The sequence below is a fragment of the Fundulus heteroclitus genome, chromosome 7 (assembly GCF_011125445.2).
Source record: "Fundulus heteroclitus isolate FHET01 chromosome 7, MU-UCD_Fhet_4.1, whole genome shotgun sequence".
NCBI lineage: Eukaryota > Metazoa > Chordata > Actinopteri > Cyprinodontiformes > Fundulidae > Fundulus > Fundulus heteroclitus.
The window spans coordinates 23421020-23434116 of NC_046367.1; the positions used below are offsets into that span (position 1 = coordinate 23421020).

At 39.5% G+C, this 13097-nt stretch overlaps 1 protein-coding gene across 2 annotated transcripts; it reads left to right on the forward strand.

The window, feature by feature from the left end:
• Window positions 1-386: 386 nt before the first annotated feature.
• Window positions 387-12434, forward strand: klhl6 (kelch-like family member 6). Of its 2 annotated transcripts, none has more exons than XM_012879940.3 (7): window positions 387-1444; window positions 1539-1689; window positions 5621-6070; window positions 6167-6404; window positions 6875-7077; window positions 9526-9739; window positions 11606-12434. In XM_012879940.3, exons 1-7 carry the CDS (start codon window positions 1188-1190, stop codon window positions 11902-11904), a joined length of 1812 nt encoding a protein of 603 aa, XP_012735394.2. In that variant the 5' UTR covers window positions 387-1187; the 3' UTR covers window positions 11905-12434. The 2 variants fall into 2 exon arrangements, with proteins under 2 accessions (XP_012735394.2, XP_012735392.2); XM_012879938.3 differs by having other exon boundaries at window positions 389-1444; window positions 1524-1689.
• The last annotated feature ends 663 nt before the right edge of the window (window positions 12435-13097 follow it).

Consider the following 13097-nt stretch of genomic DNA (forward strand, 5'->3'; position numbering starts at 1 on the left):
TCATAATCATCCAAATCAGCAGAACTGCTTGAAATCCCAGTGTGTAATGAATATGTTTGAGATATGAGTTTCGCTTTTTGAAGCGAATTACTGTAAGAAATAATTTTTCCAATCATATTCTGATTCACTGAGATGCATGTAGGAATTCACATATTTTTGTAGTGGATTATGTGATACTCAGTGTTGGACTGAACATGTCACTTGATGAAACTGCCAAAATGAAACTGTAATGTTGATTTTGGTGCTTTTCCATTACTGAAAAAAAGTAATTCCCCCTTAGTGGTTTTGTTAAGAGGTCTTAAATAAATCTCAACACCAGAGCGATAAGAAGAGTAAATACAAAATGCAGTTTTTAAATAGTGATTTCAGATGGAGCCATAAATTCTGCTCTTCTGCCAGAAAATCCAGAAGGAGAGTGACTGGCCATCAGTGTGTGACCTCAAGCCCTACAGCCCCAGCAAATCAACCATCAAAATGGATCAAAAGTTAAAATGCAGGTTTTGGCATTGCTTTGTTAAAGCCTGAACCCAAATTTGGATTGAGATTCTCTGACATGGCCATAAATATGTATTCATCATGTACAAAAATCCTCTAATGTGGCTAAACTAAACCGATTCTGCAAAGAACAGTGGGCTAAAATATGTTTTTTTAATTGCATTATAGTTAAAAACATGCTTGTAATATCTGACAAATTGCTTATCCTGCCAAAATGGAAGGAATTAGTAGCTTGAGGTAGTAAAAACACAAGATGTGCAAACCTCCCGTTAGAGGTATAGGCTGGTTGCCCTTGAAGAAACAAGCATGCTTCTTAGTTGTCGGTTATAAACTATCCAGCTCTTTGAAGGCACGTAAAGCAGCCAAACGCTTTTTTTTTCTTCAAAAAGAGGAGTGTTGGGTAAGTCAGGGGAAATTTACTCAGCACAATAGAAGAGGAAGTATTTAGAAAAAAAAGCTTTGCAATGCACGTACGTTCCTCATAGAACAGGAATAGGAAGTATGAAGAGGACAGAGCAGAAAAAAACCCAAATCCTCATCTCAAAGCGACACAACTGCTCTCAGCGTGAACCACAGAAGTCTGCTTTGTTTTCTTCTCCCTCTACGAGCCCTCAGGTGCTTCTGAAGCTGCCGAGCGCTTTTCTTCGGTGGAAACTGCGTCTCTGTGGAAATCGCTGGCGGAAAGTAAAAGGATGAGCGACTCGCTGGAGAGGACGACGGACTGTCCGGTGCTGACACTCGCAGATGGGTCCAGTCAGACAGAAGAGAAAGAGAAGCTGGGAGGCGCAAGCGAGCTATGCTGGCAAGATGGAGGCCTGGCTTTGGAGCTGCAGAGAGGGATGGAAACCCTACGGGTGAACAGAGAGCTGACCGACGTGACCCTCTGTGTTCAAGGGCAAGACTTCCCGTGTCACAGGGCCATTCTGGCTGCCGCCAGTCAGTATTTCAGGTAAAAACAGTCCGTTTTCCCCAGTGAAGATGTTGCGATGGGACTTCTGGCTTCACCGACCCAATGTGTGTCTGAACAGGGCCATGTTTTGCAGTGGACTCAGGGAGACTCACGAGGAGCGTGTGGAGATAAAAGGCTTGGACAGCGGGACCATGCGTTCTCTCCTGGAGTACACCTACACCAGCCGAGCCCTCCTCACACACTCCAATGTCCAGAGAATACTGGAGGCTGCCAGCCAGTTTCAGGTACAGCAGCTTGACCTTTTTTACAAAGCTGTTGAAATGTACACCTCAAAACGATGTTCACATTGGGGTCAGATCCCTCCGTGCTTTAATTGTTCCAATTTTAAATGGGGCCGTCTATGTGCTTTATACCGACCAGGCGTCATTCCATACTGGACAGTGGGACATTTGTTGCTGCTATGACATTCAATGCTTCCAAGTATCTTTTATGTTGTCTACATAAGTCTGTTGTAAGTAAATTTAGTTATGTTATTTCTATAAACGTCATTTAGCTGCAGGAGGTTGCGCAATAACTTTGGTTTAATCAGGGTTCATGATCTATCATGTTTCACAAGAGTCAACTGGTCGATGCTGGAATTAGAATAAAAATAAATGGAAACTAGGTGGCAAAGTTTTCATACACCAATATAGAAGTGTTTTAAATTATCCATGAGATTTGTAACATGATATTAGAATACTGATTTATAATTGGTTTTCGTTATTCATAAAAACTAGAACGAAAAACAATTAGAAGTTCTTTACATGTCTTTGCGCCTAAAAATTGACCAAATTTATACTCAACGTTGGTAGGAATTCAAATTTCATTTCAAAAGCTTACATGTTTGGAGCTGTTTACTTTGTTTTGGTAAAGGGTCATAATATGACATTATTCATAAGAGACGTTTGATCCGAATGGAAATCAGAACCAAAATCCACAGAAATAGGGTGCAACACAGAGTTTGCAGAATGCAAGGCACAACTAAATTAAATGATTTATTAAATATGAGCAGTTTTATTATACTTTATCCTCATAACTTATCCCAAAAAATGTAACCAAAAAAAAAAAAAACACTCCTTGGTTTAAGTATATATGTATGAAAAGGTTTGTTTACAGGAATGAAACTAAGAAAGCGACCAAATGACATTGCATAGTTATGAAATGGGGTTACGAACTTGTGAAAGAACGAAACAACCTGGACACAAATGAGATTATGACGATCCATGTGTCAGTGTCTCAGGTAACAAGCCAAGACAAAAAGTCTGAGAAATGTTATGCATGTTAAAGCTGCACTGTGGTTTAAAACAAAGCCTCATTTTAATTTTTGAACCTCTACAACAAAAGGTTAAGTTTAGAACATTGTAAGTGGCTTATTTCGGTTTGATCAAAGTGGGTTTTAGACGGCTGCATTACTTTAAGATGTCTAAAAGTTATCTTTTGTGTGGTTAAATACGTAACATGAATAATTTGCGAAGGAAGTAAAACACTAGTTATCGCTTTTCAGCTTTGGATAAACAACTAGAATTAATAACCACGATTAATTTAACGGTAAAAAAAGGCAGTGCCCAATAGTACAAAACTAAAAGCAAAAGAGTACATTCACAAGAGAAAGTCATTCTACTTAACTTTATTTGAACTCATTTAACCTATAAATTATCTTCTCACTTCACATAATCGCTTTCCTGTTTTGGGAGACAAACGGTAAAAGAGGGTAAAACGTCAGTCACCCTGAGAGGGAAGTGAAAGTTGGCTGTTGTTTACACTTAGGATCAGTTTTCCATCTGCGTTGACTTTAACTGCACAGCTGCGCTGTTCGGCAGAGGAGGCAGGTGTTTGTTTTTCTGTGTTTCTATTTTTGCAGGAAGCTATTTTAATGGTAGTATTTGAAAAGGAAGGACACAATCATTTCGGTTGATTCCTCTCGCCGTTTCATGGACTTGGTGTAACCGTGAATCGTGGTTCAAGTTGCAATCAGGAAAGACTTAGAATAGAGTATGACATCATGTATGTGGTGTAAATTACTAAAGACAAATATGATCATGCATGCCACATTATGGATAATATGTCGAATCAAAAATGATCAACATGTTTGTCAGCCTAATAAATCAGATCGGTATTTGATTTTTTCCTTAAGAGCAAAACTCCATTTTTATGTGCCATGATTACGAAAAATGTGCTCAAACCTTAAATACATTTAATTTAAAGAAAAAAATAGCTGTTTTACCGTACAGCTATTTATTCGCCACGATGGCTGACTGAACTAAATTCAATGCGTGATATTCGCAGAAATTCAGAGATGAGTGAACCTTTGGGTCCCTAAAGACAGAACCATAGAGGCACATGGCCGGAAAAAAACAAGCGGAAACAACAAAGTCAGTCACACGGGTGGGCAAACGCATGGAAATAAAATCAAAAACTTTTTTCCATGTCAAAGCAAAACTAATCAAACAACACAGCAGTTAAAAGGTGGAAATCGTTGTAAAGACTCGATTCTTATAACAAGTACAGTTGAAAAGTTTTGGTTGTTGCATTCGTAAGAAATACCTGAAAGATTTCTGTAATGCAAAAAAAAAAAAAAAAAAAAGGAACCTGATCCACAATGCTTGTGTTATAAGGGTTTGGGGGATTTTTCTACTCCTAGACTTAAAGCGTGGGTTTGAAAAAGCTACGGGGGGAACAAAGACACCATCATGTCCTCCCGAACTATTGCTAGCGTCATTGTTGAAAATCAATGTGCATTTTATCTTGCATGCAACAATATACAAAATAATGTGTATGGTTCTAGATGGACTGATTTCAAAAGAAAACAAGACGCTATTTAGTTAAAACGTCCTGAACATGGTCATTTATTTACAAGTTCAAGAATTACAGTGCACAAAGTTGTTGTGGCCACTCTTGCTCCAGGAAAAGTATGTTTATTTTTGGATTACATTTTATCATCAACGGAAGATAAGCAACATATTTTTATGGGTCAGAAACTACATCAGAAACAAATAAGGGAAAGGTCAACTGAAACAGTGAGTATGCAGAGAATGTAGTATGCTTAGGGATGGAGGCTGAGTGAGATGCATAAAACATCTATGCCATGGATTTTATGCTCTTCCATTGGAAAAATTTGTGAAATAATTACAGTTAGCACGGTTGCCTTGCAGCAAGAAGGTCCTGGGTCTGAATCTTGGCCGGGGCTCTTTCTGTGTGGAGTTCGCATGTTCTCCCTGTTCTCTTTGGGTACTCTGGCCTTCTCCCACATTCCAAAAACGTGACTGTAAATTGGTCTCTCTAATTTGCCATTTGGTGTGAGCGTGTTTGTGCATGATTGTATCTCCTGTGTCTCTGTGCTGCTCTGTGATGGACCAGCAATAATATACCTCGACTCTCGTCTATGTCCGCTGGAGATAGGCACAAACCCCCACTATGTTTTTCAACCATTTACGTAGCAATGACTGGGAACCCAACTGGATGAACCAGCAATGCTGACAACTCACATCCTTTTGCCAAGACCACAAAGCAGTGGGTTTGCAATATCCTGATGCTGTGGCACATATCTGAGCTAAAATGCAAAAGCAAAGCTTTAGTGGAAGTTGTTGGGACAACTGCCCCCCACTGGCCAGTACGGCAGCTGGGTCCCATGTAGGCTAAACGCTGATCGGACAACAGACATTGTTGACAAAGGAGTCCTACTAATTTTATATGGCAAGTGCACCTGTTGCTTGGGCGTCAAGAGATGAGACAGGTGGTACCTGCAACCAAGTGCTGTTTTTATTTTATTTTTTATTTTAATTCATATGAAATGACACATTACTTCACACTTATATAAGGCTGCTGTTTGTGTTGCAATTTATAGCTTGTGTCAAGTGAAAGCGGTTTCAGTTTTTTATTGTTTTTTTTGTTAGCTCGAGACGCTCTATATATGACAGGTCTCAATAATTCTGTCTCACGAAGCTCAAACAGGGGTAAGATAAAGGTGACTTCAAAACAGATAAAATACATGAATATTAATGGATTTTGTTGCCCAGCATCCAATCCATTTGGAAAGCTGGTTCAAAAATACCGTTAAACAATACATCTCATTTTATAGCCTGTGTGTTTTTATCTTAGCGATGTCAGTTTAATACGCACTGTTGCTGTATCAGTTAGAAATGTTTATAATACATAGACATATCTTCTGTTTTTCAGTTCCTCCGTGTGGTTGATGCCTGCGCAAGCTTTTTGAGCAACTCTATTCATCTAGAGACCTGTATAGGTATCCTTAATCTGGCCGACAGCCATGCTTTGCCCCATCTGAGGTCCAGGGCCCAGGACTTCATCACCTCTCAGTTCTCTCAGGTGGTCCAGCAGCCGGACTTCCTTGAGCTACCAGGCGAGTCTCTGGAGGCCATCCTGCAAAGGGACGACCTCGACGTGAAGTGTGAGGAGTGCGTCTTTGTAGCTTTGATGCGCTGGGTGAGAGCCAAGCAAGATGACCGCTATCCATTACTGGCCAGCTTGCTCTCGCATGTGCGGTTGCCACTGTTGGAGCCGTCATACTTTGTGGAAAAAGTGGAGTCAGATGAGCTCATACGTCGCTGCACTGAGGCTTTTTATTTGCTGCAAGAGGCCCGCATTTATCATCTTTCTGGTAGAGAGGTTGGTATCCCGTAAATGTTCCCCAAAGCCTTTTAAGATTACAAACTATTTTAAGTGCTTCACAAACACCCATCTCTATCATTGACCTATTTGTAGGTGGTCTCCGAGCGAACCAAACCACGAGTGCAGCACTTTCTGTCTGAAGTTTTTTTGATCATTGGAGGATGCACTAAAGACGAACGCTTTATTTCCACTGTCACCTGCTTGGACCCTCTGAGACGGAGCCGGCTGGAGGTGGCCCGCCTGCCGATGACAGAGATGGAAGATGAGTCCCAAAACAGGAAATGGGTGGAGTTTTCTTGCATCACTTTCCACAACGAAGTTTACATATCAGGTGGGAGATCAATCAAAAACTTCCATATATGATGCCACCATCAATTTTAGAATTAGCTTAATGGTAACGCTAGTATTAAAATATTAAAGTTTTTTGCTTGAAAGTACACTTTCTTTACTGGAAGTGAAATGCGATAGTTGAACTGATAAATTCAGAGTTTACAAGAGATCAGCACAAACAGGAAGATGAGGTGTCATCCGCAGTAACAGTTACTGTGGTTTAAGGCGTCTCCCAACCCGAGGAACTGACATTTCAACTATGGGTATTTTAACTGCCAAGGATGACGCACCCTGCAAAAGTCAAGACAAAGTCATGGGGCTGTTGACACTAAACCTGGACAAGAGCTCAATCGTCTATCAGGGCACCAGGACTAGTCTTTAATCTACGTGTTATAATTAATCAGTATTAAGAGGAATATGTATGGTCTAAGTAGAAGTTGCCATTTTTCTCATATGTTTTGGTTACTGTAGGTGGCAAGGAGACCCAATACGATGTTTGGAAATATAACGGCGCCCTAGACAAGTGGATCCAAATTGAGTCGCTGTCAAGTGGACGCTGGAGACACAAGATGGCGGTTCATGGCGGAAAAGTGTATGCACTAGGTGGATTTGATGGGGTTCAGAGACTTGCTAGTGTGGAAGCCTATGATCCTTTCCACAATCGCTGGAAACAGGTACTACAAATGTGATTCAAAACTGGCACTGTAACTACATTTCCCTTTGCACTAAAAATGTTTAAATGCAAACTCCCCAGAGCACGGATGGTGTTGGCAGGATGTAGAGGAATTGCTCTGGGGTACACCAGAAACACAGTGCAAGCTCTAATACACTAGATGGAGAGTGAAAGTTTTAAGCATGCACAAAACCTCCCTGGCAGTTTAGTATTTTGGTTGAAGAAAAAGGGGTAGAGTTTTTTTTTTCTCCATTCACAAATTGCTTGTTTTTGCATTTTTCTGTCACACCCAAATGTTTCAGTTAATACGACAATTTCTAATACGAGACAAACATAACCTGAATGGGCGACTGTGGCTGGAGTAGTTGTCTGGCAATCAGAAGGTTGTGGGTTTGATTCCATCTTCCACATGTCAATGTACCCCTGGGCAAGGCCCTTAACCCCAAGTTGCCTACCGAGCTGCGTTTTGGTCTATGAATGTATCTGCGTTAGTGAGAGCGACTGGGTGAATGTGGCTGTAGTGTACAGCGCTTTGGGTGGTCAGCATGACTGGAAAAGCGCTATATAAGTTCAGTCCATTTTAAAAAAGCAGTTTTAAATGGTGATGTAATTTATAACACACTCATGATTTTAAGTCATGAGTTATTTCAGAATCAAGAAGTCACTCAACGAGAACCTGTCTGACAGCAGGAAGTAGGCTGACAGATCTCAAAAAGTAACGCATCCATGACCTGACCTATCCTCAAATGGAACAAACGTGGAATGGTGGTAAACCTTCCTAAGAGTGGACCAGCAACTAAAAAATAATCAAAAATAACACCTAAACTACTGCAGGCCTGACATGCCTTGGTTAAAGTCTGTGTTCAAGGTTCAGCAATAAGAAAAACACAAAACAGGCCTGAGATTCATTTCTCAAAAGCCCTTTCAATGATCTACACAACCTTTGGCAAAATGCTTTGATAAACAGCAAGGCAAAGGTGAAACCTTTTGAAAGTCCTGTATCCTGTTACATCGGGCTTAAAACTAACACAACATTTTAGAAAAAGAATATCCCACTAATGATCCAACGTGATGCTGGTAGGGTAGTGGGTCTGGGGCTGCTTTGCTTCTTCAGTACTAGGAGAACTTGCAGTAATTTATCCATCCACAAACTATTCCCACTTATCCATGCAGGGTCATGAAAAGTGGGGGTTTGCGACCCTAAACACAGCTGAAGAATGATTCAAAATACACCCGCAGGTCTACTTATATCTGAAGGGCTCAAAACGGTATAATCAAAACCTAGACATAAATCCAACTGAGACGCTGTGGCTGAAACAATTATCACTAACGGCTGATGCCAGTCATGATGAAAAGGGTGGTACTTTAGCTTTAAGGGGCGATTTTTACATTTCGCTTTTTTAAATAGGACCAGGTTGATTTTGATAGTTGTTTTTTTTTTTCTCTCCTTAAAATAAAAAATTCATTTAAGAACTGTATTTTTTATTCACCCAGAGCCTTTAGGATCTGTGTCTGATATTTAAAAATGTTTGATCATTGGAAACACTTAAGTGTGACAAAAAAGCAGAGCCAGAGGAAATCTCCAAGGGACAAATATTCTCTGAAATTAGCTATCATAGAATAAAAAGGATGACTGGCCAACCAGGCCTCATTTCAGTAAATAACCTTATGAAGCTATTGTAATAAATGCTCTAAATAGTAGAAGTATTGTCCGTTTTTGACACTGCCACAAAAAAAAGAAAAAAATAACAAAAACACAGTGCTCAGACCCCCCAGTGTATAGAGATCGATGTGCAATGCACAGGAAAGGTGCATACACCCCCTATTTGTGCACATAGGCTGGTTGTTGGGAAACCCAGAAATGTTTTGTGCAGTTAAAATGCAAGATGTATCTGGTGACAAAAAGGAGCTGTAAGAAATGCAAACAGATATGTACTGTGCTACAGAAAACCACTAACCTGCATCTGCTCTTGCTGCTGATAAGGTGATGAAAGATGAAAACAGTAATGGTCTTTACTAAGCCACAGTAAGGTTAAAACTGACGCAGAAACCTCCTATACGTAGAGAAAGTTCAGATTATGGGGTAAACATCCTAGTGCTGATGTAAAACTTGTGGCCATTGTCATTGTGGTAAAATGACCAAGAGCATAGTAGGGTCTGAGTAGTAAGTGCAAGGGAGGATTGAGGTTACCCTGCTAAGAATCTTTGCAAATGAAATAAGGGTAGTCAAATTTGCTGCAATCCAGCAACGTTTGCATGACCATTTAAATCCTAGAGACATATGGGTGGTCTTGGTCCAGGAAAAAGATCACCTTTTATTACACCTGTGTGTAATAAAAGATTCTTGCAGAGACAATATCAAGCTAATCTGAAAGGTTTTGTCCCTGAATCGTTTTAACATTTACTGAAATGCTCTTGTTTAGTGACCTATCTGATGTATTTTCAACAGGTGACACCTCTCGCAGAGGGCGTCAGCTCCTTTGCTGCAGCAACCTTTGACAAATGGATCTATGTGATTGGTGGTGGCCCTAATGGAAAACTAGCCACAGATAAAGTTCAGTGCTGGGAACCAGGGACGGACAGCTGGGAACTACGGGCACCCATCCCTATAGAAACCAAATGCACCAATGCTGTTACATTCAAGAACTGCATCTACATAGTTGGTAAGTTTGAAGCGTAAAAATAGTTGAATGTTACCTAAAATATAAACAAGGATATGATGCAAGATTTGGGAAGTCTGGTATTTAATTCAAATGGCACAAAAACTATATTAAAATGTAAAATAAATACATAAAAAGATTGAAAAAGGGCACAGCAAGACTCGGATGTACAAAAGTCATACGTTAAAAAAGACAGCTGGATGAAGGTTGGAAATATTCAACTTTAGGTCAACTGGCAAAAAATAAAAAAGTGTATAAAAAGCTTTTAGATAATTTTAGAAGAACAAAAAGGACTATGTTTAATCAGTTCCAGAAAGATTGAAAGACTAAATAAAACGTTTTTTTTTCAATTAAAAAAACTTCTTTCTGCAATCATTTATGATGTCTTATACTCAGCATTGTCCAATTCTTCATGCACTATGCACAGTCTGTAAAACAGTCATTTTGATACTGAGAACATGTGTGTGAAATGTGACACCACATTCAGAAATGCTAGTTGGCACTTTAACATGCAATAGAAAAAAAAAAAAAAAAAAAAGATTCTGATATGCCATGACAGTTTTGAGCTCATTTCTGTGTAAAATGTAAATGACATGTGGATTGATTCAAAATGCAATGTTAGAAATTGTTTGCTAGCTTGCCTCGCTGACTGAAAATTCACAGCACGAAAGCCTGTCTGGACCTCCTTCACTGCAAAGGTTGCGACTTGAATTTGCAACGCCGTCACAGACACATTATCAAAGGCTGCATTCCTCTCTGAGGAAGTTCTGCTTTTGCATTTGCTCAACAGGACAGCCAGCATGCACAGGTGCAAAAGTGGAACACAGCCATCGTCTCAGGAAAGGCAAACCCTTATCTCTGTTGTATGCCAAACCACATTTTCTGCAAATATTACTGCAGCAAGAGTCCAAACACTGCGATATCTTTCTCTCAATCCAGAAACGTAAGCCAGCCAAGATATCATACATCCTGAGTCATTTAACATGTATAACTAAGAAGTCTAAAACGTGCTTCAAAGCATGTATCCTACAAAACTAAATCTAAGTTTATGGTAACTGAGGTAAATATGGAGGGGCTACAGAGATTTTTAAGAGGGATCCAGAGCCTTTTGGAAAACGAGGTAAGATTGTTGAATTGTGGAAATATTTCCCCCACTTTGCTACCCTTTGCAACTGGCTATTTAAGGAAGACAACACAAAATGTGAAAGAAGGTGCTCTGGTCAGATGAGAAAAAAATGTAACTTTTTTTTTAGCTCACACTTGAAAGCTCTGTGTTGCAGACAATTGACACCACGAACGCATCATGCCTAATGTGAGAACAATTAGTAGAGCCATCTGCAAAAATAGTTCAGTCAAGGGACTGAATGCAAATGCCTGCCAAACCATTTTGGATTCTTATTTGCAGAAATACATTATCTTCCACCTAAAAAATTATCAATTATTCTGTGTGGGTTTATGACATAAAATGGTAATAAAATCCATTAAGGATTAAAGCTGTTACATAAAAAATGGTTAAAAATAATTATTCAGGAGGTTTGATTAGTTCTGCAAGGAACTCATTTATTGATCAAAATAAATGAATCAGTGGTAATTCACTAATGGAGTTAAATCTATCACAGCTGGCTGGAGGGTAAGAGGACAGCAAAAAAAACTGTGGTTCAGGAGTACATTTTAATTACAAAATTAAAACAAAGTTAAGTACATGTGGGTGCTAGCTTACAACACAGTTACAAATGTTTAACACAAACAGATGAGCTGAGGTAGAAAACTAGTAGACACTTCCTTAAGAGCGGAGTTGCCGATTTCAGTAGCTTGTATACTTTCTTACATTTCCATTAGCTCACTGTGAACTCTACTCTGCCTTTCCAGGTGGGGCCATGCACGCCATGTACTGCTACTCCCCCCTGTCCGACTCCTGGTCCCTTGTGACCCGTCTGGGGGAGAGGGCCAGTTGCGCCATCGCAGCCTGCAACAACAAACTTTTCATCACAGGGGGACGGGACAACAAGAACCTGGTGATCTCCACGGTGATGTGCTGGGACGTGGATCGAGGGGTGTTGACCGAGGAGTGCGTCCTGCCGATGGGGGTGTCCCACCATGGCAGTGTGACGCTTATGAAGTCCTACACACACATTCACAGAGTCACACCACCGTCAGAGTGTCAGTGACACAAGCCTCTGTGAAACCAGACTTTATCTTTGCTACAGCGAGGAGCTACTTGAGACGACGCGGGAAAAAATGTAGCTTTCTCATTCACTTGCCACTTTACAATGAGCTGTCACAGTGTTCATACTAATATAAGCAGCGTAGTGATTTTTTTATTGCTCTACTCTTTGATAACATTTAGTTTGTTTAAATAGTTCTTGATTTTTCTGCTCTCTGAGATATGAACTATGTTAAAATGTGTTTTAAATCACACTTCAGCAGTAAAAATGCATCTTAACACACTGAATATAATTGAAAAGAAAATAATTTAGCAATTCAATTTAAAAGGCAAAATTGACTTTCCTCTAAAACAAGGTTTTGGACCACTACAGTCAGAGTCCTTCTTGTCCAGTTACTGTTGATTCTTTAACGTCTTCTACTACACAACATAATGTAGAACAAAGCTTTCAAATAAGTTTACAAAATAAAAACAAACAGTGTGTAACAGAATTGAATTACCTAATTGCATTGGTCCTTGACACCCCCCCCCCCCAACTAAAATTTGATAATAATACTAAAAAAAATCTCGAGAACATTATTTGTATTTTATTTATTTATGTATTTATTTGTCAAGAGACAGTGCACATTAATTAACATCATACAATGTAAATGTGCTCAAGTTAATGCAATTAAGCAGATTTTCATCAGTAGCCCCTTTGGCAGTTGTTAAAGACAGCCTAGAGTTAAAATCACAGATCATTTTACAAAAATGCAATACAATTACGCAAAAACAAAAACAATACATTTCATAACATAAGGAAGGGCAGAGCCATTTTTGATCATATGGATTCTAATGGAGAAATTGTTGACTTGTTGATTTTACTCAGTTCTTTAGTTGAGTTAAAAGTGTTCAATATGGGGCATCCCCTTATAGTAGTGAGGCTGACATGAGGCATTGGACCATAGACATAATATAAGAGTAGACGCGTCGTTGGGCGGGCTCTGTCTATGCTGCGATGCGTCAGAGCGTCCGCCATGTTAAATGTGGCAAATCTGCAGTTACTCAGTCACTTAAACAGTATCAGAGGGACTTTTTTTTTCTCATATTAGTAATTTTACCTCTTTAATACTCCCCCAAAAAGTTTGTTCCTAAAGTTTCACATGTGACATGGTTTTATGAAATAATGAAGACCACAATGTTTAGATTTAACAAATT